Raw genomic sequence first — 27,609 nt, 5'->3', positions numbered from 1 at the left:
GGAAAGATGTACCACAGCCCTGGGGAAGCTGGGAAACATAACAACTTTTTTGTCTCTGCTTGTGTATTTAAATGAGTTGGGAGCAGAGCTCTTGCTCCCAACGTTGCTCTTGACATTTTATCAATACTGCCTTGGTTAGAAGTTCACTTCTGTTCATTAAAGCTCCCTTTTTAGATGCAATGTGTCACTTCTGCCCAAGGGAGAAGGAGGGTGTCTGTAGGAGGGGGGTTGCTGCATTGTTTTGATGTTGTCAATTCACAAAGAAATTGGTGATATCAGCACATTGTCTGATGCTCCCCTCCCATTGCTGGAGCTGATTCATGTTCAGATTAAAACTCCACAGGTTAAGACCCCGCAGCAATTTTGACTGGTACCAACCATCTGAACTTGAAACTGTGGGTTTTGTGGAGACAAATCATCCTTCTCTTCCCTACCCCCCTCTTCCATTTGACTTGCCAGAAAGCAGCCGTGGCTATCACCTCAGCAAGGCCAGATTTCAATTTCAGCACATGTTTGTAGTGGAAAGTTTGTTTAGAGTCATGTTCTTAAAGAATGTCTTAATGAACGTTGCTTAAATCCAGTCTGTGAAACTTTGCCTGATGATTCCTATAGAGTCTTTTCTAATCTGGACATCAATATGGTGACCCACAGGCTACTGAACTACTAAGGAAAATTCTAGGAAGATGTTCAGGCTTCTTTAAAGGCTTTAAGATATGCCCCATGTTTATAGCTGTAAAGGAAGATGCAGTTTCTTTTCCCTAAAACATAAAACAGTCAAGCTGAACATGGAAAATTGGATAAGAGGCTCTTACCAATAAAAACTTCCATATTTGCAGTGCTTTGTGGTTTTCCATTCTGTGCAAAAATGAGCTATTGGAGGTAGGTGATGATCATCCCAAAATGTAAAACTGAAATAGCAGGTCCAAACTGCTGGTGATATGTATAAATCCTCGAAGGAAGGACCCAGCTTTCCTTGCTCTCTGAATTGACTATGCCTTGATTCATATTTATTAAGTTACGATAAAAATTCTTGGTGGCTTCTTGAGAAACAAATACAATATTAATGTTGGCAATTAACCCAGTTGTTCTACCATGCAAAAGGTGCAATTTTCCTCTTAATGAAAAATTTAGATCTGCTTTGATCATTTGGAAAGCATGAAGTAAACTAATGAAGCAACTTCAGGACATGAATTCCAACATTCTCACGAGGTAACTACATAGCAGCATTCCTTGTGGGCCCAGAGAATCTAACTATAAACTCAAAATGGAAAATCACAGAAGAAATTGCAATTAATTTTGCAATGCATTCAAAGAGCTGGAAGGAATTGTGTCAGGCTTGAAAGTGTATCATTTATTCTCTTTGCTGATGCATATAGTCTCTTCCTTCTCCCTGAGAGATGGCACCAGCTCTCCAAGTGAGTAGAAAAGCTGGCACATAAACATTTCTAGGGCATTAATAGAGTCAAGCACAGAGTCAAGGTATTGATAAAGCAAACTGCAACGTGTGCAGAAGGATGTCTGGCTGTGCATTGTAGGAAATGGTGTGGTGGTGACAAGTAACATGCCCAGGGTGTGGATTCCTCTGGTGAGAAGAAAATCCTGTTTGGGTTGTTCTAGGGGTACCTGAGATTGGTGATGACTTGGGGGTTTACCTACATGTTGGTTTAGCATAAAAATTAATGTCCTTGAAAGGGAAAGTTAGATGAAAGGGCAGAAAGTCTGGTGGGGAGCTTCTGACGGTGCTGGCACAGAGCTGCAGCTCAGGCAGCCTGTGAGCAGCTTCAGCTTACTGGTCTGGGGCTGCAGGTTGCCAAAATCCCTGCAACAAAGCCAGGCTCTGCCTTGTGTAGCTTAAATGACTCCTTCAGGAATGGATCTGCTGCATCTGTTCAGGGGAATAAAGGGATGGGAAATCACAATGGTGCTAATTAATTGTTGTGGAAAAAGTTTATATAGAATCAGCTTGGAAGGTTGGAAAAGACCTTTAAGATCATCAAGTCCCACCATCAACCCAGCACCACCACCATGGTCACCACTCAGCTGTATCCCCAGGTGCCATATCCACGTGTCTCTGAACACTTCTGGAGATGGTGACTCCACCACTTCCCTGTGCAATCTGTTTCAATGCCTGACAATATTTTCCATGAAGAAATTTTTCCTAATACCAAGTCTAAACTCCTGGTGCAACTTGGTGCCATTTTCTCTTGTCACCTGTTGCCTGTTTTGCTCTGTCAGTCTTCAGTTCAACTGCTGAACTAGCACCAAGGTCTGCCAGGAATGAGGAGCATTCACACCCATCAGCATTTGGGGGCCATGTTTGTTTAGAAACCTTTCAGGAGATACACAAATTATCACTGCTGTGAACCTGGCAATAGGGCTGTGAATGACTTCTGTTTGAGATCCAACTGCATTGAAACTGTGAGAACTAATAAAGGAGACATTCAAGCACAGGGAAAAGCTTTGCAGGCAGCTTGCCACACTCCTGCCTCATGAAGAGCAGCAGGATCAGATGAGCTGAGCTGAGCAGCTGAAGCTGTGATGGGAGGCCCTGCAGTACCCAGCTGTGCTGGAAACTGGACCCAAGGCATGGTGTGACCAGGACCAGTCCAAGATGGAAAGGTGCTCGTGCTGCAATTCATTCCTGCTGTCACTGAGCCTAGAGAGGAAAGTCCCACCAACAAAAGCACAAGGCTGAGGTGACAAGACAGGACAGAGGAACAGAGCAAAGAGAGTTCTGTAAAGTTCATCAAGTTCTGAAAAGGACAACCCACCCAGAGACTTTTTTTTGTACTTCAATATGTGCATCCATGTGTATAATTGAAAGAGAAAGGTATTAATTACATTGAGAGAAAAGTGCCAGGATGTGTTTTGAAAGGTATTCAAACATTTTGATAAGTTCTGGAGCACTTCAAGGGGTAGCTTGTTTTTTTCATAGCTTGGTTTGATGTGAAGAGTATCTCTACAACGTGAAGGAAATTGTATCTTGGAAAAGCATCGAGGCTTACATCGGCTCAGCTGTCATTTTCATGCTAATAGCTTATTAGAAGCTGAGTTAAATTGAAGACAGAAAACCTTTAGGGTCTGTTTAAGGCATCATAAATATGAATACTGATGTCTCTTCATGTAACTACTTTTATTAAGGAAAAAAACCAGAGCAATCATTTATCTTGTAAAGACCTTACTAAAAAGAATGATTAGGATGTTGGGTTTATTTTGTGATACTTTTTGCATTCTGGAAGTGATCACACTCAGTGCTGTGGTCTCACTCTCTGTGCTTTCCTTGCACCAAGGCTGCTGACACGAACCTGACCAGTGGAACCTGTGCTGCAGGAGGTCTGGCTGTGCACTGAGCCTCGGGAGTGGGCAGGGCTCAGCCTTGGCAGTCACTCCCAGAAAACCAGCAGAGAAACTGTGCACAAATTCTGCAGCAGGTTTCATTTGTCCCCCTTGCTTTGCAGTGTCAGGATCCAGCAGTGTCAGTTTTGTGACATCTGCCATCCACTGTCATGGGGCACAGTGGAACTGGAAAGCAGAAAACACATCTTTAGAGACAGCTGAGTCTTACAGCATGAGTAAAAAATGTGGTATGGAGACCTGCTCTCTCAGCTGGCAAGGACAGTGTTTACTTCTGGTCATTAATGTTTCTCTCTTCCTTCAACATGGAGAAAAATCCCAAAGTCCAGAATAGTGCAGGATGAGAGAAGCAATCCTCAGGTAATGCTTTAGATCATGATTTCCAATCTCATCACTGTGCCAAGAGCCCAGTTACTGTTAAGCACTGAATTTTGATGAGGTGTTTATGCACAAGGCTGGGAGGTTAAGTCTGTTGTCTCAAAAATCAGCCCTCCTTGCCATTGTCTGAGTCTTGCTCCTCCATCTTCTTCTGGAACAGCCAAAATTAACAGTTTTGATGATGTCACACAGGTGAAAATGTGAAAGATTTAGAAGGATTTGTTCACTTTGGCTGCATATAGAAACTTCTTCCCCTCACAGAAAACATTAATTAACACCAACCACACAGCAATTAAGGGTAGTTAATATTTACATGGCATTTTGAATGGGCATGGTGATAAATTCCTATATGATTTTCCAGAGGTAAACTTAATGTGCAATCCATGAATAAACAACAAGCCACAAACAAAGCAACGTGAATGGATATTAGCATTTTGCATCCCTGTCCCTTCTGTCATTTATCCTTCTTGCTCCTGCTGTACTGGAAGGCAAAGGCAGTGGAAGTTGGGATTCTACATCAAAGAAAGTTTCTTGCACTTGACTCTGATTTCTTTGCTTCATATTGACCATGCTGTCTCCTAGACTTTCCCTGTATTAATGGATATTTCTCCATTCTTCCATAAATAGATCATGTAGGTGATAAGTAGCTCTTTGAGAGTGTAGGTCTACACACTCAGCAAAACTACATGCAGGGAGACTTGCCAGAAGCAAAATCAATCTGTTAAACTTTGAATATTTCAAAGAAGTTCAGTACTGCGTGTGAACAAAGATGCTGTAATGCACTCAAGCACTTTTTTTTTTTTTTTTGGCTACAAAAGCATATCTGGTGAAAAAATAGCACTGCTCAAATATTCAGAAGTGAAGAATGCCACACAAAAATTAATTGTTGAAATGGCTGGTCTCATCCTTCTAATAATCCAGCTCAGATGCAGGTCTTTGATAGTCTGCAAACTGTTGTAATTTGGCTAGGCTGCAGAGCTTCAAGGAGAGGATTAAAGCTTCCCCTGTCCAGAATGCATTCCCAGTTGTCTGAATTAGCTGGGCTTTAGGAGGTCCTGGCAGTGCTCATGCCAGAGCTGCTGCCAGCACAGCTGTGCTCCTGCAGGACCCCAGCCTGGCAGTGTGCTTCCAGGCCAGAGAATCTGCCTGTCCTGCTGTGGCACGAGTGCCCCTGCTGCTGGGGTGTTCAGCTCCTCCAGGCTCTGTGCTGTGACTGAATCCAGCAGGAGCAGGACCTGAGCATTGCTCGGGTGCTGGCTTGTGGCCAGAGGGTTCCCCTTAGTGCACAGCCAAGCTGATGTGCTGTAAATCTCTGAAAATCTCATGGGATTTTATTTATGGTTTCTTAAAGGCCCTGTAGGTGTTTTTTTAAAGAATCATTTTTGTTCTTTGTTGGTCCTTAAAGTTTACTAAATATCAGCATTCTTTAGGTCCATGAAACAGCCATAACCTCTCCTGTTCTCCAGCAAAGCTGTTTCTGTTGTATTTGAGGAGACACTCCTTTCTCTCTCCACAGACTATTGCAGTGTACCCTGCTTAGGGCTGTAGGAGAGCTCACAGGGAGAATACATTGCCATGGGTTTATGTTTTCAATTTAGGTGTGATGGAGGACCTGGGTCTGCAAATCTCCTCTGTATTTTTACTGCATATGTGATGTTCACTGCTTTTGTAAACACTCTTTTCAATCTTTGCTACAAGTTCTTAGTTGCACAGAATTTTAGTAATAGAATGTATTTAAATAATCTTTTGTACAAAGGGATTAATTTTATTCCTTATATTCTACTGAATGTTTATTGAAGAAGACATAAAATAATTTTGAAGACTTTTCTGAATTTCATTGGAATAACATTAGCTTACCAATTGCACTGGTTTTGGAGCCTTCCCATACTCCTCTCCCTTTGCATACAGCTGTATGCATCTTCACCCTTCCTATATCCAATTACTTTTCAGCAGCAAGGGATTCCATCGTTCCACTCACATGGCTTCTGCTGTTGCTGTCTATAAATTCTTGACTGTGACACTTTGACTTGTCCCTCCAGCTTGCAGGATTCCCAGGGAGCCCAGCAGTGACCAGCTCACATAACTGTATAGATCTGCACTGGAGCAGTTTCAAATGCAACACATCAGGAAAGGATATGCATAACCCTCTATGCTTTTATTGTCTGGTTTTTTATCTTTGCTTGTAAGTGCAGTTGTATTCTTCTGAAGTGATTTAACTTGACCCTGAAAATGCTGCAAACAAGTCTCACTTGGTAACCAGAGCTGATGAAACAATGGCAAATAGATGCCACAGGCTATCAGGTTTTTGAAGACCGAGGGGAAGTAGCTGCTGGGCTTAGGAGAATTTTATTTGACAGCACAATGATGAGTTTTGGCTCAATATTTGCTTGGAAACATCCTGATCTGGTGCAGAAAGCAGTGTCTCCCACTGGGATCATCTTCACTGATGAGGAAACTAATTCTCCATCCACCAATTGTGCTGTAAGGAAATCCCTGTTCTCTGTGTGGGTACATAGGATGGTGTGGGTTGGAAGGAACCTTAAAGATATTCTTGTTGCACCCCCCTGCCATGGGCAGGGACACCTTCCTCTAGACCAGATTGCTCTGAGCCACATCTAACCTGACCTTGAGCACTTCCAGGGACAGAGCAGCCACAGCTTCTCCCTCCTAGTTCTTGTTTCCAGGGGAAGGGGCCCTGCCCAAATTACAGGGGAGGTGAGACACAAAGAAGAACCTATGAAATAAATAATTTCCTCATCCCTCTTACCTATTTCCCTTTTTCATTGAGAAAATGCAACAGTTCTGGCAAAAGCTGGTGCAGCCTCTCCTGATGCTGATGGTGTCTGACACAGCATTAATGTGGAGTCAGACATGAAAAACAAGGCAGGTAGCATTGATTTGTTGTTTTCCAGCTTGGTTAAGTTCCTTCTGATTGAGGGGAAGGATTTGAATGTAGCTTGGCAGTCTGGAGGGAGCACATGCAACCAGGAGTTGGGTTTCCACCATCTTCATGGTGACACTCCCACACTACTTCCAGGGGATTCTGAAATCATTATTAAGGGTGGGACCCCAGTAATGCTTCCAGAAAAAAAAAAGGGGCAAGGGAGGGCAGTTTCCCTTGGGTCTCAGAGATCCTTATGGGTCCCTTCCAGCTCAGGATATTCTGTAATTTATCGTGGTGGGTGTTAAATGCAGCATCTGCTATCCACATTCATCTCCACATTCATTCATGCATGAATGTGGATATGAACATGAATTTAACTCCACTGTCATTAAATTCCACACTTTAAAAATTGCAAATTTTGATTTGTATGTGGGGCAAAATGCAGGTGAAGGTGAGCAGAGGTATTAAATGCAGTCTTGTATAAATAACCAGAATTCTGCACTCTCTTTGAAGGCACTGCTGTGCTGCTTTCTGCCAGTACCTGAGCACTGAGCTCTGCTGGGCAGGGGGTTGTGCTGAGGCCTCGTGGAAGGGCTGTGATCTCCAGCTGTTCCAAAGGGGAAAGGCACTGTAAGGATCAGGAAGGCAAAGCCTTCACAAGGGGGTTCTCAGACAGCCTGTGTTAGTAAGAAGGGTTTCATGAGTAGAATTGCTTTGTCCCTAAAATGTTGTGGATTTAAAAGTTCCATTTTTTTTTTAAATACAAATTTTTAAAAGAAATAGTGAACATCTTCCCAAAGTTTCAATTTCTTTTGTGCTTCATTTGAAGTGAAAGAGCCCTTTTTGCCATGCCACCTGCCTACACCCTGACTCCTGGGGCCCTGGATCAGACAGATGAGTGTGATGGGGCTCAGGTGTGGGTGGGAACAGGCAGGAAGGTTGAGTCCTGCTGATGCATCACACCTGGTGGTGTGGTGGGAGGTGGGGAGGGGACCTTCAGTGCTGGTAATTCTCTGTTCCCTGGAGTTGCTGCCTTGGTGTGCCTCTCCATGGTCACACTGAGAGAGCATGGAAGAGGATTGGGAGTCATGAGCAGGAGGCAATGTACCAGACAGAGGTGGATGTGCCAGGTGAGCAAGCTCTGGAGTAGCACTGGGGAGACAATTTGTGGGCTCTGATGTCTGGCTTGACCCAGCAGGACTTTGCCAGGTGTGCAGTGTGAATGGGGGTCCTGGATCCCCTGCAAGGGCTGGTGCTCACCCAAAATGTGAGCATGGGAAGGTCAAATGTGCATTTGTTCCATGCTCCAGGGGACAGGCAATGCCAGGCTCCTTATGGTGCCCAAAAGCCAGAAATGGGTTTTCTGTGCTGGAAAGCATTAATCTTGCTCCCCCTCAAATACAAACCCAAAATAAGCCTGGGGCTGGAGGCTCCCAGCTGTTGGAGGAGCAGCTGTGTAGCCTGGGCTGTGCTCCTCAACCAGGGGTGAGGCAGAGCCTGGCTCATGCCTGATGGGGGCACATCCAAGTGGGATCTAAAGACTTTGTGGAGTAGTTTGGATTTGTAATTGTAAGGAAGGACTTTCCCCCCAGGTGAGTGAGAAGTGCCTCTGCAGCAGGGATGCCCTGCTCTCTCTGGAGCATGGTTCTGCATGGCTGTACATGCCCAGCCCTGGAGGAGCCCACAGGGATCACTGCAGCACTCTCAGCTGCTGTTGGTAGTGAGCATCCATTGCTCTGCTGCTCCAGGGGGCTGTGAGGGGACTTGGGCAAAGCTGATGGGATCCTTCCACAGAGAACAAGTTAGGGAATGTTTTAAAGCTTTCATGCAGAGATAGCCCGTGGTGCCTGAAGGAGGCTGCAGACATACTCTGTTTGGGTGTTCAGGTTGGAATATGGGAGTTTGGTGTTTTCTTCCCCTATGTTTTCATGACTCAGGCTGTCTAGCTCAGAGAGAAGTATTTTATCAAGTCATTTATCTTTCTAATTTCCTTGAAATTTTTTGCTAGTTCCATGTGTGCCATGCATTTTAACACCCTGTCAGTGTAAGGGGGCAGCAGGGTTGCATACTTTGTGTTTTGTCAGTCAGGTGTAGCATAGTCCAGGGCTTTTACTGAGCTTCATGGGTGTGTGGTGGTTCAGGTGTTCAAAGAAGCACTGGAAATGCCTCTTTAAATTCTTCTCCAGCTACTGGAATAAATCATAAATAAACTTAAATTATGATCTGCCTTCTTTGCAGATTTCTCTCCCCACCTTGTGTAGCAGAAAAATCCATGCTGTAAATCCCCTGTGAAGTGCTTTTTGCTGGCAGTTCCCGTGGCTGCATTACAGGGATGCTCACTGCCATATTTCAAATCTTGGGCACCTTTTATTTTCCTCATGCAAGTGTGCTCCTGGGTGCAACTGGGGGAGAAAGACAGCAGTTTGTCTGGATGATGCGCTCTGCAAGCTCAGATAAGAATATCATGACCTAGAAAAGGAAAAAGAAAAAGGTAAAAGAGCCCCCATAACTCAGGGTTTCCTGTTCCTCCAGATAAAATGGAGCATGCTCAGCACACCTGGGGATGGAGAACCATCTCCTGGGAAGCAGTGAAATTAAGAAGTGCTGGTGCTGCTGAAGGTAAAAATGAGGGATTGAGTCTTTTGTGTTTTTCTTACAAGAGGCTTCAGCTCTCTGCCCAACTTCCATATTCTGCTCTGAGAGACAGAAGGGAGCAGCTGTTACCTCTTGCCTCCATACCTGCTCCACTTTGCTGATGTTGTCAGCTGAATCAGAGGGGGAGGAGGGGGGGAGCAACTTTTCTTGCTGCTTTCTGTTTACCAGGCTGTGTTTCAAGATTCAGTTGGGATGTGTCTCTTCCTCTTTGTGCCATGGACATGGATGTGCTGAATCTGCATGTGGGATGTAAAAAAGGACTTTTGGACCAAAGATTCAGGCTCTGTGCTGATGCTTTTTTTTATGGCTCAGCTTAGCCAGACTTGTCAACTGAGCACAACAGAAAGGGAGAAAAAAAAACCAAAAAAAAAAAAAAAAAAAAAACAAAAACAAAACAAAACAAACCCTAAAATCAGGTATTACAGCACTAACTGCAGAAAACTGGTACTTGGAGTGGTGATGGTATCCTGATTAGTTCAGGGTGCTGTGAAACCAGATGATTTTTTTCATTAACTCCTTTTAATTTAGGGATTCCTGTCTTCAAGTTCTCTTCAAGTTCTCTGCAAAATTCCTCTGCTGAAAAGAGTTTTTCTGAATAACAGGAACTGTGACCAGACTGTAGGCTTGGCTTGGGCCTTCTAGGTCATGCATTCCCTCAATTCAAGTCAACATTTGTGGATAGCATAAGTTATATTATGCCACTTGAGAGTCTAATTGCAGAGAGACTGGTGAGGCAGAGAATGGATTGGTTGAAAAAGCTAATTTTCAGGTGGGACTTTTGGCAGTCTCATTCCCAATGCCTGACCCTGATGGGATCCCTAATTTCTGTGAGTTCAGGTTTTCCACTGAAAACAATATGCTCTGGGTGAACCTGAGAATGGTGGGACAAAGCAGTCACTGTTCCAGGTTTCTTTTGTTTCCATAAGAAATAGTGACTGATTTGGATTGAATGATCAATTGATACCCCTCAGCATGCAAACACACTGAATTAATTTGATAATCCCTCTGGTAAAGAAGAATATTTTTTGTTAGTATACAATAAGAAGAAATCATATCCTGAAAAGGTAAATGTCATGATCCTGATCAAAATTTACAATAGCATCTCAAAAACTTGTTGCCACTGCTGAATACTCATTTCCTTTCCTTCCTCCTTTCCTTCCTCCTTCCTTCCTTCCTCCTTTCCTTTCCTTCCTCCTTTCCTTTCCTTCCTCCTTTCCTTTCCTTCCTCCTTTCCTTTCCTTCCTCCTTTCCTTTCCTTCCTCCTTTCCTTTCCTTCCTCCTTTCCTTTCCTTCCTCCTTTCCTTTCCTTCCTCCTTTCCTTTCCTTCCTCCTTTCCTTTCCTTCCTCCTTTCCTTTCCTTCCTCCTTTCCTTTCCTTCCTCCTTTCCTTTCCTTCCTCCTTTCCTTTCCTTCCTCCTTTCCTTTCCTTCCTCCTTTCCTTCTGGAGGTACCTTTCAATACCAACTGCATCACTAAACATTTCAAGGTCTGTTGGTTTAGTTGTTGGTTTGTTTTTTCCTTTTTCCTGCTGTTAGTACCGAGTGGTTTGTGCTTGACTGATCACTCCTGGTGAAATCCTGTGTGCAGCAAGCTGTTGGTGGGACAAGGTGGGGGTACCCAGCTCAGGAAGCAGTCGCTCCATGGCGTAATGGAGCTAATGGCACTACAGCTGTGGGTACATCTGATGTTAAACTACCATTATTTAAACTTTATGATGCAAGAGACTGCCAGCTCTCCCACTTGCAGCATATAAATTATGTCAATTGCTCATGCACTTTTTTTAACCCTGATTTCTCTTGAATTATGGATGATAGACAAGGCCAGAATTTGCTTTTAGTGTTCCCTTGTGACTGTGTGTGTGCTGAGTGCACTGAGCAGTCATAATCTCAGTGTGTGCAGTCAGGGGATGTGTAACATAATTTGGGCTATGACCATATAGCTTGTACCCTTAGCATTTAGGGAGTTCCAACATCTGAAACTTGGAGCTATTTTGGGGCAGGGTGGGTGCTTTGATGCCAGGTTTGACCTGCCGAGGCTGGGAGGTTTCAGAGCTGTCAACTCCACATCCCTGGTGGGTTTTTGAAAGGCAGTGTGATGTTCCCTTTCAAGAGAGCCCTCAGTGGTGGGGATTAGAGCCTGTCTTCCAGGCTTCATTGTGGGGAGGAATAATAGCTCCTGTCTGTAATGAAAATATTATGATTGCCATGCTTTGAAGTTTTCCAGCCCAAATGTGTAGCAGGGAGTGCATTCAGCTATTCATTTAGTTGACTGAATACTCTTGTGTGAGGAGGGAATGGGTTTGCCTGGAGCAAATTAAAGCAGCACACTCCAAAGGTGATGGGGACCTGCCAAGCTGCTGGCCTTGCTGCAGTTTTGACTATTGGTACTGCTCCTCAGCAAGGAAAACCTTTTAAAAGGTGTCAGTGCTGTGCGTGGATATTGTAAAACTTTTGTAGAAGCAAGTCAAGGCACTGCTGCTTTTAAGATAATTTCTGCAGCATTTATTGAATAATGTGTATTTTAAGGTGTACTAACAGCAGGTGTTTGTAAATTATATGAGGCAGCTATAAACAGTGTGTCTGCACTCCTGTTGCTGCATCTGGATTCAAATAAAATTTAAGACTTTTTTTTTTTCTTGCTTAAATATGAAGAAAGCTTCACTCCCTGGCATATTGATTTTACAAGCATTAGCACTTTAATCAAACAGCTCTGAAGTGTTGCACTTCATTAACTGATCTTTAGGAGGAAAGTGCAAACTGTTTGCATTGGGTGAAGCCTGTCCTTGCTGATAGCACTTGAAATGCCCAGAGCTGGAAGATGTTGGACATGAGTCGTGCTTGGAGTGGAGGCAGCAGAGCTCAGAGCTGTGGAAATGGCTGGGTGGAAGAAATGAGTGTAGTCAGGTGTGGGGGCAAGTTTTGCTACAGGAAAACCCACAGCACTGTCAGGGAACAGGCTCCCAGGGCAGTGCTGGAGTCCCCATCCCTGGAGGGATTTAAAGGCTGTGGATGTGGCACTGGAAGATGTGGGGTAGTGGTGGACTTGGCAGTGCTGAGGGAACAGCCAGACTTGATGGCCTTGCAGGCTCTTCCAGCCTAAATGTTTCCATGATTCTGTGATTTCATTGGAAAAGTCTTTGGGCTGGTGAAGCCATATGGAAGCAAATCTTAGTTTAGCTCAGAGGAGATGGGGATGGGATGTAAAATTCTTTAATGTGGCTGAATGAATCCTCCTGCAGAACAAGGTGCTGCTGTAGGAGCTCATGCAGCAGGATCAGCCAGTGGGAATCTGGGCTGGACACTGCTCCCAGCTCTGCTGCCCATTGCTGTACATCAGGCTTCTGAGGGCACTTGGGTGGCCAATACTGCATTTCTAATACTACAATACTGTTTACAGGCATAATTATGAGGTCTTATTAATAGTAAGTATTGTATAATGAGCACATTTACAAATAATGACTTCATAATGTTGCCTTAATCATTGCTTTAAAAGTGGCTAGAACATTAGCTTATTACAGTAATGTTTAAAATCTAAAGTATGCCATAGAAGTTTTATTTCCTACCATATTTTCCTTAGTCTTCTGTTTTCTTTTTTTTCTTTCCACACTTTTATTTTTGACATTTTGGTATATGCAGTCACCAGGAAGATATATTTACCAAAAGTGCTGTGGAAGCACTTCCAAGTCTCTCACTGGCACACAAATGTGTAAAATACTGTTATGAGACCATTTAATGGGTGCAGCTCATTTAGACAGGAGAGAGAGGTGCCTGTTCTTCCCTGCCAAGAGCCTTGTGGTCCCTAAGATGCTTTGCCAGCACAGACCTCTCTGAAGAAAATCCCTTAATCCTTGGGTGAGCAAATACGATGAGAATGTTCCGTGCTTTGTTGTGTGCTATGATCTAATTGAGATTTAATGCATTCTACCATGTCCCTGCTGTGGACTCCCCTTGGACCCTCTGGTACAAAGCAAGGTGTTGCAGCTTTTTTTTTTTTTTCTGGGTCCCAATTTATGCCTTCCAAGACTTTCAGGCATTTTTTTTTTTTTTTTTTTAGTTTGCACATGTGGAATAGTTGTGCTGGCAGAGATGCCCAAGAAGGGAAGAAATTAGATCCTTGGTTTTCCTTTCAAAATGCAATATTTGCTTTCAGAGTATTGAATATGATTCTTTCATATTCCCACCCCTCTGTTTAATAACTATGTATTTGCTACTGATCATGTTAAATACATCTGCACCTCACACAAAGGTATCTAATCCCACAGCAATATTTCAGTATCAAATCAGTTGGAATTGCCAGAACAAATGTGTGTAACAAATCCAGAGGGAGGAAGTTTTGGGCAGCTTTTGGAGCCCAGTAGCTCTGCTCCTGTAAGGGGATTCAAGCCCACAATGGTGCCTGTGCCAGCCTGGGGACACTGAGCCCCTGTCCCAGGTTGTGCCTTTCTTTTCTGATCAGGGACATGCATTTGGTTTTCACATAAAAAAATCCAAGAAAAATGGTTGTTCTCCTCACCCCCAAACTCCATTCCTGAGAATTCGAGCTCTCTTTCTAACAGAGGGACATTCACATAGGAGGGGATGCTGTAATTTTTAGTTGTTTTATATGTTTTAGCCACTAAAGTGGGCATTGTTGAGGCAAATGGGACTTTAAATGTGAACTTTGGGAAACTTGATTGCAGTTCAGGATCACTCCTGCCATCACACACAGAGCAATTTGCCTGTTTCTTGGTTTTTTTTTTTTTTCTTCCCCTTTCCCCTCCTTGCCAGCTGCCCATTCACTCCATTTCACTGGGAGACCCAAGGGGTTTTTTTATTTATTGACAGTCTCAGACCTTTTTTCCTCCAAAATGGGCACTCTGCATGTTGTTCCACCTGAGTAACCTGGAGGCAGCCATTGAGTGCCTGCAGGTCCTGTGGGAGGCAGTAAATCACCCTCCAGGATCCCTGTGGGCACCTGCTCTGCCAGTGCAGCTCCCATTGGTGTCAGTGAGGATTATGAACATGAATAGTTGGCAGCTCTGGTTTGTCCTTTAGGTAGAGACAAATATTTCCATTGTAAAAGGCAGATTTTAAAGTTAAAGCTGTGCTACATTATTTAATGCAGAAAATTTAGTGCAAATAATACCTTCTCTGCCTTTTTTTTTTTCCTTTTTCTTAAACATGAGCTCTATCTCATGGACAAGGCCAGCTGTAGCAGCTCTGAAGTTGTTTGAATCTCCCATGCTGGGTGTTAATGGGAACAGGAGCAGTTGAACACATGCACATCAATAGGAGACTCGGAAGCATAAAAATTGAGTTCTCTCCTGCCTTTTCCTTTCCTAGAGAGAAAATAGGCCCCATTAGTACAGAAAGCTTTGGCAAGGTGGTATTTGCAGTTTAAGACTGGAAAGCAGCTGCCATCCCCAGTGTGTTGTTCAGCAGAGGACTTCACTTTTCATTGCTGCCAGTAATCCTATTTACTGTGAGCACAAAATGCCAGCTGGGTTTTGGCTGCTGGATGTGAGGTTCTGTTGTGAATGGGCTGATGCAGTTTTGTGCTGCAGTGGATCTGATGGAGCCACACACAGGGACACACTGCCCAGCCACTGGCAGGGGCTGTCAGGCCTTTCCAAGTCATGGTGTGATGGGAAGAGCCAGGCTGGAGGGTATCAAACACAATTTCTGTCTCTAAAGCAAACGTTTTTGGAAGTGAACTTTTTTCCCCCAGGCCTTTGCAGTCATCCCTGTCGTGCTGCTGGTGTATTCCTCTGCAAGCTTTAGGCTCCTGCATTGCTGTGCTGAGCTCCAGAATATTCCAGCACACCAGGCTGCTGGGGAGGCATTGGTGGGTCCTGGATGGGGTCTGCAAAGTGGGGGGACCTGGGTGCCTTGTCAAAGGGCAGTACCTGCTGCCTCTCTGCTGATAATTCACCCCTTGAGCTCCATGTGCTTATGGAAAAGAGTTGTGTCCTTGGCACAGCATGTTCCTATTCACTGTTTGTATTTATTTATTTATTGCCTTTACTCCTGCAGAGTCAAATATAGTGACTCTCACTGCTTTGGGTTTTTTTTTGCTTTCCAGTCAGGCATCCAAAAAGATTGGTGGAAATGCTGCCTCTTTCCTTTGATCTGTTTCATCATTGCCTTGCTCCCTCCAAGCTGCCTAAGAGCTCTGTGTGCTGATCCAAAGGGACAAGTGGCAGTGACAGAGGCTGGGGTGACAGACCAGGGAGTTTCTTGAATTGTACCCCCTTTTTACAGCGAGTTTTACTTCCATTTTTCTAAGGCATCAGGGAATGATCCTGTAAAAGCCCAATTCCAGTCTCCTATCCAAAACACAGTGCCTACCTGTTCTTGGCTCATGCTGGGCATCTCATGTCTCTGCTTTAAACTGGTGCCACTGGTTTTCTGGGGCCTTCATGGTGTTCATCTCAGCTGTGTGCAGATGTGCACACTGCTTTGAGCTCCCTGTGTCTGAGCTCTCCTTGTCCTCCTCTCACCATACCCGTGTGGATCAGCCCCACCACATGCCCTGCACCAAAATGCCTTTTGTTCTGTTCCCTTTCTTAAAAAAATAAAAAGCCCCATAATGCTGCCTTTGCCCAGTATACTCTGATGTTGATGACTGATGATTGCTGCTTATTCCAGCTTTTTATCTCAAGCTTTTTCTCTTCTGCTATTAAATGTGACCCTCTTGTTTTCATTTGGTGCCTTTGTATTCAAAGGGAAACAGTGTTCAGTTGATTTTATCAGTTGTTGCTTGTTTCTATTCCGTGTACAGAGCACTTTCAAAGGGAAGGGAGTGAATACATGAACTCTTATTTTATAGCCACCCTTTCAGATCTAGCTCTCCCCACGCTTTCCTGGTGTGGGTGACTGAGAGGGCTCCCACACCCTGAATTCAGGCTGCTGGCTTTGTTTGGCAGCAGGATAAATCCTGGATGGACTCTTTGCATGGCTTTGGACCAGCACTGATGCCATGGAGGGGAAAAAGCTCCTTGTGGGGGTGAAGGGAAGGGGCTCTGCTCTCCTGGGCAATTTCCCAAACCAGATGCCTGGCCATAAAAATAAAGAAAATTTAGATTAAATTAAAACCATCTGAAACAAAAATATCACCATTGCAGAAACCCTTAATTAGTTATGGATTTTTGTCTATTTTTTATCTCTTCAGAATTTTTATTTTTAGATTATGAGTCTCAACCTGAGAAACCAGTGATACATTCGACTCCTCACACTAAAAACGAAAAGCAGCTAATCTTAGCATTTTGGTGCTAATGCTCCATTTCTGCACTGGTACCTTCAGAGCCAGCTTTAACATGATATGAAGTTTAAAGGCTTTTCACTTTGAAAATAGCTTTTTAGTATTTTTTTTTTCATCTTACTGTGTTATCCTTTCAGTAGTTTCAGTAGCCAATAACTCTTCCATCAGGTAAATGCACTTTAAAATGCTTCCTTCAGCATAGAACAAATACAGAGAGAGTAAAAGGTTTGTAATGCAGGAGAAATGGCATTAATTCTGCTGTCCTCCTTTGTAGAAGAGCACAGGGAAAAGTACTGGGGTTATTTACCTCAAGAGTAGGAAGAGATCTTGAAATGTCATTATTCAGAGGAGATAAATCTTTAATCACAGTCAGAGTAATTTCCATAATTGATGCAAAAGTAAAATCCTCAGGGAGGGACTGAGAAATAGGTTTGCTCTGGGGACAGAGCCTCAAAATTCTGGGTATTAACAATGACTGTTAGGTCTGGCAGACACTTGCTGACAGACTCAAGGGCTTTGTTCACCATGAGATGAAGGTTTCCATGTGTTAACATTGGCTTCAGATGGAGATAAACACAATGGTGTGTCCACAAAATACAGGTGTCCTGGCTTAGACAATAAATAGAAAGTTAAACAAGTGGAGAATTACAAAATTAGCTCTAGGTGCAGAAGACCTGCATGCAGTTGCTTTTTAAAATAGTGTTTCTCCTTATTTCTTAGTCTTGGAAAGGAGTTCATTAAGGATAACAGAGAATGGGAAAGGGGAGTGCAAATTGCTATTGATTGGTGTTGGGCTGTGGAGATGTTTCAGTCTGGTTTCAAGCTCCTGCAGCATTTCCTGCTCACTCCCACTGACCAGCACTCAATTACAGCTTGGGGTGCTGCAGTCTCTGGTGCTAGAGCAAGGGCAGCTGCTGGGGCACATCTGGAGTCAGGAATTTGGGGGGATGCTTGTAGTTTTTTTATATTTGTTGGTAACATTGCAATTAAAAGCAAATCATTCTGCCTGGCCATGCACACAGCTGAGTGCAGCTTGTGCTCCATGGCTTGGCTTGAGCAATGACCTGAGCCCAACCTCTGAGCTGCTGAGCACAGCTGGGGTGATCTCAGGGTTATCTGCAGTCCCAGTGCAATATGTACATTTGTTCAGGACTGTCCCACTGGAAGATGTTTGGTTTGTTTGGATTTGCTATCATTTAAATGTGATTTGTTCCTGAGTTTTTCTGGACCTTAACAGATGAGCACTACATAATGTATGTAGAGAACATTTTAAAGACACATCCTGCTCTTACTAATTTTTAAAGGCAGTCCCAAGGGTGCATGCAGTCCTGCTCATGCTGCCAGCAATGTGCCTCACATGTCTGCCTTGCACATCCCTGGAAGTGTTCAAAGCCAGGTGGGAAGGGCTTGGAGCAGCCAGGTCTGGTGGAAGATGTCCCTGCCCACAGCAGGGGGGTTGAAACAAGATGATCTTTAAGATCCCTTTCAAGCCAAACCATTCTAGGAACGTGATTCTAGGAAAGCTATTTTATAAGATATCCTTTCTTCTGTATCCCAGTGCAGATATAACACACCTTTCTTCAGTATTTGTGGCATTGTAATTCTCCCCATAATGGACCTGTTTGACTCCTGCTTCACACTTGTGCTGTGTGGTAACACTCCTGCACTCATAATCTATGAGGCTCTAAGGCATCTAGTTGGGAAAACATAAATGAAATGTCTGGGGGAAAAAAATGTGAAAAGACACTGTGCTTCCTGCATCACACCTAAATCAGCATAAACCTCAACAGTTTCAAGCTGGAGGTTTATGCTGATTTAGGTGTGATGCAGGAAGGGCACTAATCCTGTTGCTAGGGCTGCTCCTCAATCAAGAAAAATGTCTGAGTCAAATACAGGTTTAGCTTTACCCAGGAGAAAAAAACCACCCAAACACAAAACAGCTGCACTAACACAAATCCCATTACAACTTAATAGCTTTAATATTTTTTCCCCTTTTATTTCCAGCGAATGTTAACTTTTATAGAAAAGCATCAGTTCTCAGAAACAGGCTTACAAAACGAATCCAGTCCCTAATTTTCACACAGAGCTCTCTGCCTTCCTCTATGTGTAGTAGTAAATGACAGAAGCATTGCAAGTTGTACATAGATGAAACTATTGATAGATTCCATCTGGAAGCTTTTACCCTTGTAAATTAATCTGCCTGGGACCAAGGGGCAGAAGGAAGGAACAGGAAAAGACTCTATAGATTCATTTTCTCATTAGATTTGCCTGAATTGTTCTTTGATATTATCATCCTAAAGATTTTTTTCCCCCTTCCTAGCATGCATGATCTTCCTTATCTCCAGGGGATCAAGCAAGGAGGGCAGATTTAGATTAGATATTAGGAAAAAAGATATTCTTCCCAGTGAGTGTGCTGAGCCTGGCACAGGGTGCCCAGAGCAGCTGTGGCTGCCCCATCCCTGGCAGTGTTCAAGGCCAGGCTGGAAGGGGCTTGGAGCAGTCTCACCTAGTGGAAGGTGTCCCTGCCCATGGCAGGAGGTTAGAATGAGATGAGCTTTAAGGTCTGTTCCAACCCAAACCATTCTGTGATCCTGTGGTTTAATTACTGTATATTTAGCTTGTACCCTCTGCCAGCCTCCATGGCTTTCCAGTCTGTTGTTTCTACCTCTTAAACACCTTTGGGTTGCCTTTAAGCAAAGCCTTTAAGATGTTCATCAAGAACATGACTTCATTTGTAGGGTTGAAGTGTGTGACATGCACCTCTTAAAGAAAAGAAAATTAAATGCTTCTGGAAGTGCTGACACTATGGTGACACTAATGGAGGATTCTAACCTGTCACGATGAAACCTCCTGCAGTAGCATTTAAACAGTTGGGTGCACGTCAGATGATTTTTTAATTTACATAGAGCTGAATTCAAAAGCAATGTAATAAGGAAACTGAATGGGTATTAATTATAAAAGCTTATCTATTCCTCTTCCAATTAAAAATAAATAATCAGAATAATGTTGGGGTTTTTTTATTACTACAATGATGAAATATCTTTCTGCTTCTCTTCTTTGGCCTCAATGAGCTTTATAAACTGATGTCTGAATGAGAAAATAAATAGGAAACTGGAAAAGTCTTTCTATCCAAGCTGAAATAACATTGCATTTGTGCATATGTAAGGGGAAAATAGGCATGCAGTAAACAAATTGATTTATTTTCTGATAAATGGTCTTATTACAAAGTAATGAGTCAAAAAATAGAAAAATAAGAGATTTCTATGAGACTGAAGAATGCTCCTCAGAAGGGAACAGGGTGTCTTTTGGTCTTGAAAAATTGGTAATATTGCCAGAAGTTTTTACATGGGTTTTGTAAGTGATGGCCAAGCAAGTTCTCTGCCACTGCAGCATGTCCCAGTACACTGGGTTTATTGATGTCACCCTCCACCAAGTAGAAATGTTCCAAATGAGGGTAAAATTGTGAAAATTTTAGGATTAGATGTTGGAAAATAGGTGGAAGTGAGAGATTTCTGCCTGGTTCCAAGGAGCTTTGGGGGCAGCTGTGCAAAGGTCTCTGGGTTCGTGGTGGTGGTGGAGGAGCCCGGGGAGGCGTGAGCACCTTGTGGGGGAAAAGCCTTGGGTTGTGTGTCCAGGGGGAGAGAGGGGGGCAGGGAGCAAGCCAAAGGCAACATCCATGGACAGATTCAAGGGTTAACAGCTGGGAAAGATCCAGGCTGTTCAGCTTCCCTCCAGGAGCTCCACTGGTAATGTAATTGGAGCACGGCAAGTCAGGAAAACAGGCAAGTCATCTGCAGTTATTTTATTATTGGATTGTAACCTCCCCCTAGTCCCTGCCACAAGAATTTCATTGAAGGAATAGCAGAAAGATACATGACACAAAAGATAAAAGCCCACTGAAAACAAGGAAGGGGAGCCAGGCTTGTACTGAGAGTAGGAGTGAAGAAACAGGACAGACACAAGATTCATGAGCAAGATTAAAGGCAGCAAGACTGATTTTGAGCAGTGACCCACAGGAATTGCATTGCCTTCCTTCAGAAGAACCTATTCTTCTGATATGGAGTTTTGCCAAAGGAACCAAAGTATTAATGTGATCTATTCCCTTCAGGTTTGAGACTGAAATTTTTTTTTTTGGCTGTGGAATACTGAGACAATGAAAACCACAATCAAGTAAAATACATGTGTGTGCACATGTGCATATGCATGTTGCTACTATGCTTCCCTGGGTTTCTCACAGCACTGAAAATATGGGTGGCCAAGGAAACATTGAATTTAATCACAGAACCAATAAATGGACTGGGTTGGAAGAGACTTGAAAGAACATCTTTTTCCAGCTCCTCTGCTGTGGCCAGGTATAACTTCCACTAGACCAGCTTGCTCCAAACGATGTCCAGCCTGGCCCCAAACACTTAATCCTTCTGATAAATGCAGGAAATGCAATAATCTTCTGCTAGCACTGTGCTGCCTCTTGTCCAGCTGGTTGTGGGGACCTGCTAAGCAGCTCACAAATGCAAGGAGAGGTGTGATGCCAATGGGAACAGCACAATTTTACCTTTGTGTCTATACTTGCTGCACAGGAGTCAATACTAGAATTGTAATCAAATTGCCTTCAGCATGCAGTGCCTATCAAAGATAAATTTAGATAAACATTTAATAAAGAGCAATTTTATTAATTGCCTTTTCATCAGCACTTTTGAGAAGAGAACAATCAGGAAAATTGTGCATAGTGAAGTTTCATGGCCAGGGTCTAAACATATGTGGTCTCATACCTGTGTTGGTGTTTCTTCCTCAGTAATCTCTGTATATGCTTTACATAGTTTGGGTCTTTTCATCTCAATGTGTCTTTTGTCTCTTTTTTCCTGTTAGCACCCTCACAGACCACAATACTATCCAAAAATAATGTTTGATTAAGCTTTTGATCTCACAGTGGTTAGATGGATTTGAAATGGGACAAAATTAGGCTAATCACACTAAGAATAGCATAGTTACTTCTGATTTTCAAATGCCTTTTCATGGTATGACCTCCAATGGTTCTGACAGATACAGAAAGCAGCATTAATTCCCATTTTCAGATGTAAAAATTGATACAGAACATTTTTCTATAGTATTGAGTGCTTCCTTGGTGTAGTTTGCAGGGTAAGTGCTCGCTGTTATTGAGCTTCTGTTGAGAATTACAATTTGTTTTTATTTGGTATTAAACTGCAAATGCAGATTCAGCAGTTCCCTTCATTCTGGTGTCCTTGGTGCAACTATCTGTCACAACCCTTCTTTCCAGAGTCTATTTTCCTTTCCCTTTGGGTCAGTTTTGTTTTTTAAAGTCTGTGAATTCTCCTGAAATAACATGACTATCTGGGAAGTCTTGCTATCTTTTGTCCTGAGGTGGCTGTCCATATTGTCCTGCCTTTTGTTTCATGTAGACCATCTAAACTGGTGAAAATTATTGATTTTCTGTCCTCCTCTTCCAAGGCTGATGTGTCCCTTTCCAACCTGCTCCAAGATGTGCACACACCCACAGAGTCATCTCATAGATCTTGAAAGAAAATGGTTTGTACCTATAGCAGATCATATGCTTGAAACACATCTTATTCTCTGTGTTATTCTCCAGGACAAGTCACCATTTTTGCTTTATAAAAATAAATAAATGATAGCAACATTAGGCTGGTAACAGAGGCAATGAAATTGCTGTTGCCTTGCCCAGGTGATTTACCATGGGTTCTCTGCCTCTCCATTCTCATGTCAGGCACACAATGAAAAACCCAGGAACTCTGAGAGAGCTCTCATAAGAGAGACTATTATGAAACTCCTGCTTTGTTTCCTTTCTTATTGTATTGTGGCAGTAAGGACAAGTGCAGCACACAATTTGCTTGCTGATCATACCCCAGGCTCCATATGTAGCTCAACTTTGGTTGCTTCCAAGCATGAGTTACTCAAGAATCTACTTAAGATGTGCTGGTAAGGAAGGTTTAGGAAGCTGTGCTGCAGTGTCTGACTTTTTCACCAGCAAAAATGAGTTGTGGCAAGGGAAGTGCATGGGAAGTGTGTGCTTGTGTGTAATCTGTTTGTGAATGGATGGATGTAAATGCACACTTGAACTATACATCTGTCTGCAGCACTGTCATGGAGGGTTGGATTTTATTTTTATTTTATTACAGCATTTGCAAGGTGCATCATTGCCTTGGAAGGACTTGGTATAGAAGCTTCCAGTTTCAGTCACATATAATAAAAGTTTCTAGTTTTAGCCCTAGCTCCGATGAAATGTCTGAACTTCCTTCAGCAATAAACCTGGATACCCAGCTGCCTGCTGGAGCTCAGTGTTACTTGAGGGCATGTAGGGAGATACAGGATGGGTAAATGAAGGTGGTATAGAAGGTAATCTTATCCCCCAATGAGTTGCAGCTGGACCAATTACTAAAGAGTAGAAGCAGGCCTGATCTTAACAGGCCACACCTGTAGGCAATAAGAACAAGTGGTATAATAAAAGAGTGGCTTGGTGAGGTCTGGAATCCGATGGCTGCTGTAAGGACCAGGAACAGTCAGTGCTTAGAGGCACTGCCTGTGAGAAATACTGAGAAGGTATGAAGCCCTGGTGATATGAAATCCTTGCACTATAAGGGTGCTAGAACTTGTGCTAGCTAAGACAACAAGGACAAACTTCCTTTTAACATATAAATGTAATAATTTACATTTCTGCTGTGTATAGCCACTTTCTATGAGCAGTGATAGGATGGAGCTGTTTGGTTTTTGGGTTTGCTTTCTGCAATGGGTTTGTCTGGTTGGTCCTAAGTGAAACCAGTTTTTGTCCTGAACCCAACCTTCCTTTGGGAGTTTTGAGGAAGTAAGCAATAGGATTGTATTTGGGAGAGAAGAAGAAAAAACATGTGTGCCTTAGTCTGATCTGTAACACATTTAGTGGTGTGCAAAAAGGTAGATGAAGTCCCTCTCTTTAAGAATTAAAGCACAGTTAGAGGATGTGCATTCTCCAATGTGGCAGGAGCATCTTCATTTCCTCATTAAAGTCTTGCTTTAGTCTGAGCTTATGAAGTTCCTGAGCTCAGTTATTTTCTGCCTGTACCAAGCTCTTGTCAGTTTTCCATTGGAATTCCAAATTTCTCAGGGGCGACCAGGATCTAATTTGAGAAGTCAAGTGTGTTCATGGGTGTATGAGACTGGGCTTCCTCTGTCCATCCTTCTGTCCTTAGTGCAGTGTAACACCTCAGACTCTGGCCATGGTGAGCATCATTAATAGTGTTGAAGAGTGTCTTGTTTTGCAAGATGATAGACTTTTTACCTATGTAAATTACTTTCTTTGCAACTAATAGATGGAATAAATTCTGCCTTTTTCATGCAGTACAGTGGGGCTCATAAATACTTTGTGCAGTTAGTTGGTAGTTTCACTTGATTATCTTTCCCATTTCTGTTTTTAATAATCCTTGTAAGAGTGAGGAGTTCAGTCACTTTCAATAGTTCCCAGAAAAGTGGTGGAAGGCATGTTTCATACCTGTGAGCTGCACACCAGTGTCCTGCCTGTGGGATCCACCTTGATGCAATAAGGAAAGTCCCTTCCCATGGTCCATGGTGCTGCTCCAGATAAATCAGTTACTTGGATAAAGACAGCAGTGCTTGCACAGTCAAACACTTCCTTTCCTCTCTGTTTGCTCTGTTCTCTTTCACACCCTGTTGCTGTCCTTGCTGGGCAGGGGGTCCATTGGCACAGCTGAGGGAGCTTGTGGGGAGCTTTAGTTCTTCAAAGGATTATGCAAATAATAATTGAATTAAAGAGCTGCTGTCAACATTGCGAGGTTCTGGCAAAGATAACTGATGCTAGCACTCTGCCTGCAGGCACACAGATTTCAGAGTGGACTTGGACAAGGAGAAGCACATCAGGATTCCAGAATACTTGAATATTTCCTTTCTGGCTCTTTGTGGGGTATTTTTCTTATCCCCTTTCCAAACTAAGCTGTTTAACCAGGAGTTGTCCATCTGGGAACACAGAGTAAATTAAACTCTGAATAAAATGAATAAGGCATAAATATAGCCAGGGTTTCTGGGGTTTTTCCATGGTAACTGGGATAGATGAAGAACAGAATAAGTATTTTATTTATTTTTATAAGCTGTTTCTTTAAAAAATCTTTGATGTATCATTAAAAAACTTTAAAATTCCATTCTAATAAAAATGTTTATTTTCAGTTATGCAAATTTTATATTAAAAAATCCAAATGCCAGAATTACTTGAGGCTCTTAGGAGCCTTTTTGCTGCTCTCAGGGCAGGGTGCAGCTGTCACCTGCTCAGATGTGACCTGGTGCATTAAATCAGAGCAACACCTTGAATGAGGAGGCAGCAATAACCTTCAGTGAGATGCATAACACAGTCCTTGACTGGTGCAAGCTCTGAGAGATCAATTTTTAGTGATCAAGGCAGCCCCTGAAGGTCTTTGCTGTAGTTGTACCTGAATTACATTTATACTAGCTGCTGAATTGTGATTTTTAAATAACTTTAATATCAACAACAGTCTCCAAACATGTCTTTTGAGGAGCATTGTGATGGAAAAAGGCAAGTACTGATGCAGGCCCATCCACTGAGAGGAGGAAGAAGGGGCTGGGCCAGAGCTTCCTCAAGTTCTCATCCTTTGGGCTGCTCTGATTTACAGCAGGCACTGATAGATAATATGACCTTTACAGTGAGGTCCCCCTGAGGTCACAAAATTTGCATTTCTGAGGAGAATTTGCAAAAATTCTGGAACAATTACTGAAGTAAGAATAGAATAGTCAGATACTCCTTCCATGAGCTATACTTTTGCACTGCTCAGAGATGCTTTGACCTTCTAGTTTATTACAAGTCAGGAAAAGTCAATATTTCTTAGCTTGCCAAGTTGGAGGAATTTTAATGAGTTATTGAGTCAAATAGGTAATCCTCCAATAACAGACTTTTTTCCCTTTCAGATTTACTGTGATAAAAACAAAGGCTTAATGGGGGCCAGGAAAAATGGGGTTTTGTTAGAAACTTTTGCTTGTCTCTGTGCAAATGCTTTTAACCCCTTGACCACAAGTGGATGAAATGGAGCTTCAACACTGGGACATTTTGCATTGGCATGAAATGCTGGGCAGGCAGGGGCTGTGTTGATGTTAGCAGGGAATTGAACATGATAAAATGAGATTGAAGAAGTAGCTGGTACTGGTGCTTCTCACATCTTTTTTGCATCTGATAAGGAGCTGGATGAGATCTGGTCTGTGCTCCTATGCTGAACTGTTTGGCTGCTGGAAAAATCTTTGAAGGGAAAAGCCCTGGGTGTACCTTAGAAGATGTTGTGGTATCCCAGGTGCTGTAGGGTGTGTTCCACTGGGTGCTGCAGCACACCTGGAGTAGAGCTTGCACTTGAACATCCTCTGAGAGCTGGAACACACCAAAACCTTTCCAAGAGCCAAACCTGCATGTGATAAATGTAGAGAAAAGGGATTTGCTTCCAAACCATCCTGCTGGTCCAGACTGAGTCCCTGGCTCTAGGGCAGACAGAGTCTGACTGTTGGAAGGCTGTGCAAGGCTGCCAGGGGTTTTTTGCACAAGGAAAGGCTTGATCCTGGTATAATTGTGCCTTTTGCAATTGCCCTTTGTAATGCTCAATTTGGTGAGCTCCAGTTAGCATAGAATGATATGATTTCCTGACACACTCTTCATTGAGTGTAATGCTAATTATTGCTCTGAGTAGTGGCTTGTTTGGAAGTGCCCTGTCCTGTGTGAATTTTAGTAATGTTCTCTGTAGGCCTTTAAGTGAGGAAACTTCATAAGCAGAAAATGTTATAGCACAAGGGCAGCCCTTTTAATAATATCAAAGACCAGAGTAATATTCAGAATATCATATCCAGTGAATTCTTAAAAGTAGCAGAAAGTTATTTGTCACTGTCTGTCATTACTCATAGCGTAGGAGTAGATACTGATGGTCCCTTTTGCCATGACTAGTAAAAGGGACCTTCATTCCCCTCAGTGATACTCAGTAACATTCCTTTCAGTAGCAGTCTTTCTTGGGGGTTATTTTTTCAAAAGCTCTCAACAGTTGTTTGTCTGAGCTTTCCTTGAAACCTGTGTGAGTTTTAGCCTGGAGGATATTCTGCCTCTGGACGGGATCTTCTGGCTCCAGGGTGAGAGCTGGGCTCTGAATGTGCGCAGGAGCTGAGTGCTGGCACTTGGGGCACTTTGAGTTTTGTGGCTGGAGCTGTGTAGGGTTTCAGAACTGCTTTCTGAATGTAACTCGTGGTCAAAGTGTGAGCACTGAAATGCTCTCAGTGGGTTTTATTCTAGGCTCTAGCTTTGTGGAGAGCTAACAGAACAAAGGGTTGTGTGTCCATCACTCTCCGATGAAGCACTTTGAGCACACGCTCAGTGCTGTGATAAGGGAGAGCTGGAGGTCTGGGAGTGCAGATCTGAGCGCTCTTCAAGCTGCTGCTCTTCAAAGGGGAGCCCTTTTTACCTCCAGAACCTTTGTTGCTCCTGTCAGGGCTGTGCTGCTGCAGCAGCTGTGTGGCCTGTTGAGGTGACTGTGGCTCATGGTGGCGTTTTCTGCTGTCCCCAGCGCTGCAGGGGCAGGAGGGGCTGCGGGCGCCCTGCCAGAGGAGGTTCTGCGGCCAGGGCAGCAGGTGTGTGCTCAACAGGGACACCCAGCAGCCCGAGTGCAGGTGTGTGGAGGACTGCAAGGCCAGCTACATGCCCGTCTGCGGGTCTGATGGCAGGTTCTACGAAAATCACTGTCAGCTGCATCGAGCCTCGTGTCTGCAGAGGAAGAAAATCTACATTATCCACAGCAAGGACTGCTTCTTCAAAGGTAGGGCGTTGTTGAAAATAAATACTTCTGTAGAGCTTTCATTACTTGTCGTTATCCTGGTAAATGGCTGAATGGTGTGTTTTATTTCTAAGAGCTAAATTTTTCAGGGCTGATTTATTCCAGGACAGCAGAGAACATGCGCAATGTTTTATGCAGCTATTAAGCCCCTGAGTGCCATCGTCATGCAAAATGTAATCATACTGGGAACTGGTAAATAATTAACATCACTGTATGCATTGTGTGCTCTGTGGTTGTGCTGCTCAGTACTTTCAGCTGCTGCTGTAAT

At 43.3% G+C, this 27,609-nt stretch overlaps 1 protein-coding gene across 1 annotated transcript in view; it reads left to right on the top strand.

Moving 5' to 3' along the window:
* The window catches only part of FSTL4 (follistatin like 4), a 203,170-nt gene that overhangs the window by 39,894 nt on the left and 135,667 nt on the right, over positions 1-27,609 (top strand). Inside the window, exon 4 of the mRNA XM_050979863.1 lies at positions 27,075-27,323. Within this exon, the coding sequence (XP_050835820.1) occupies positions 27,075-27,323 (249 nt within the window). The remainder of the gene's footprint in view (positions 1-27,074; positions 27,324-27,609) is intronic.

Source organism: Serinus canaria, chromosome 13 (genome assembly GCF_022539315.1).
Source record: "Serinus canaria isolate serCan28SL12 chromosome 13, serCan2020, whole genome shotgun sequence".
Classification (NCBI taxonomy): Eukaryota; Metazoa; Chordata; class Aves; order Passeriformes; family Fringillidae; genus Serinus; species Serinus canaria.
The sequence above is the reverse complement of the archived record's forward strand: the minus strand, read 5'-3'. Positions and strand labels throughout refer to the sequence as shown.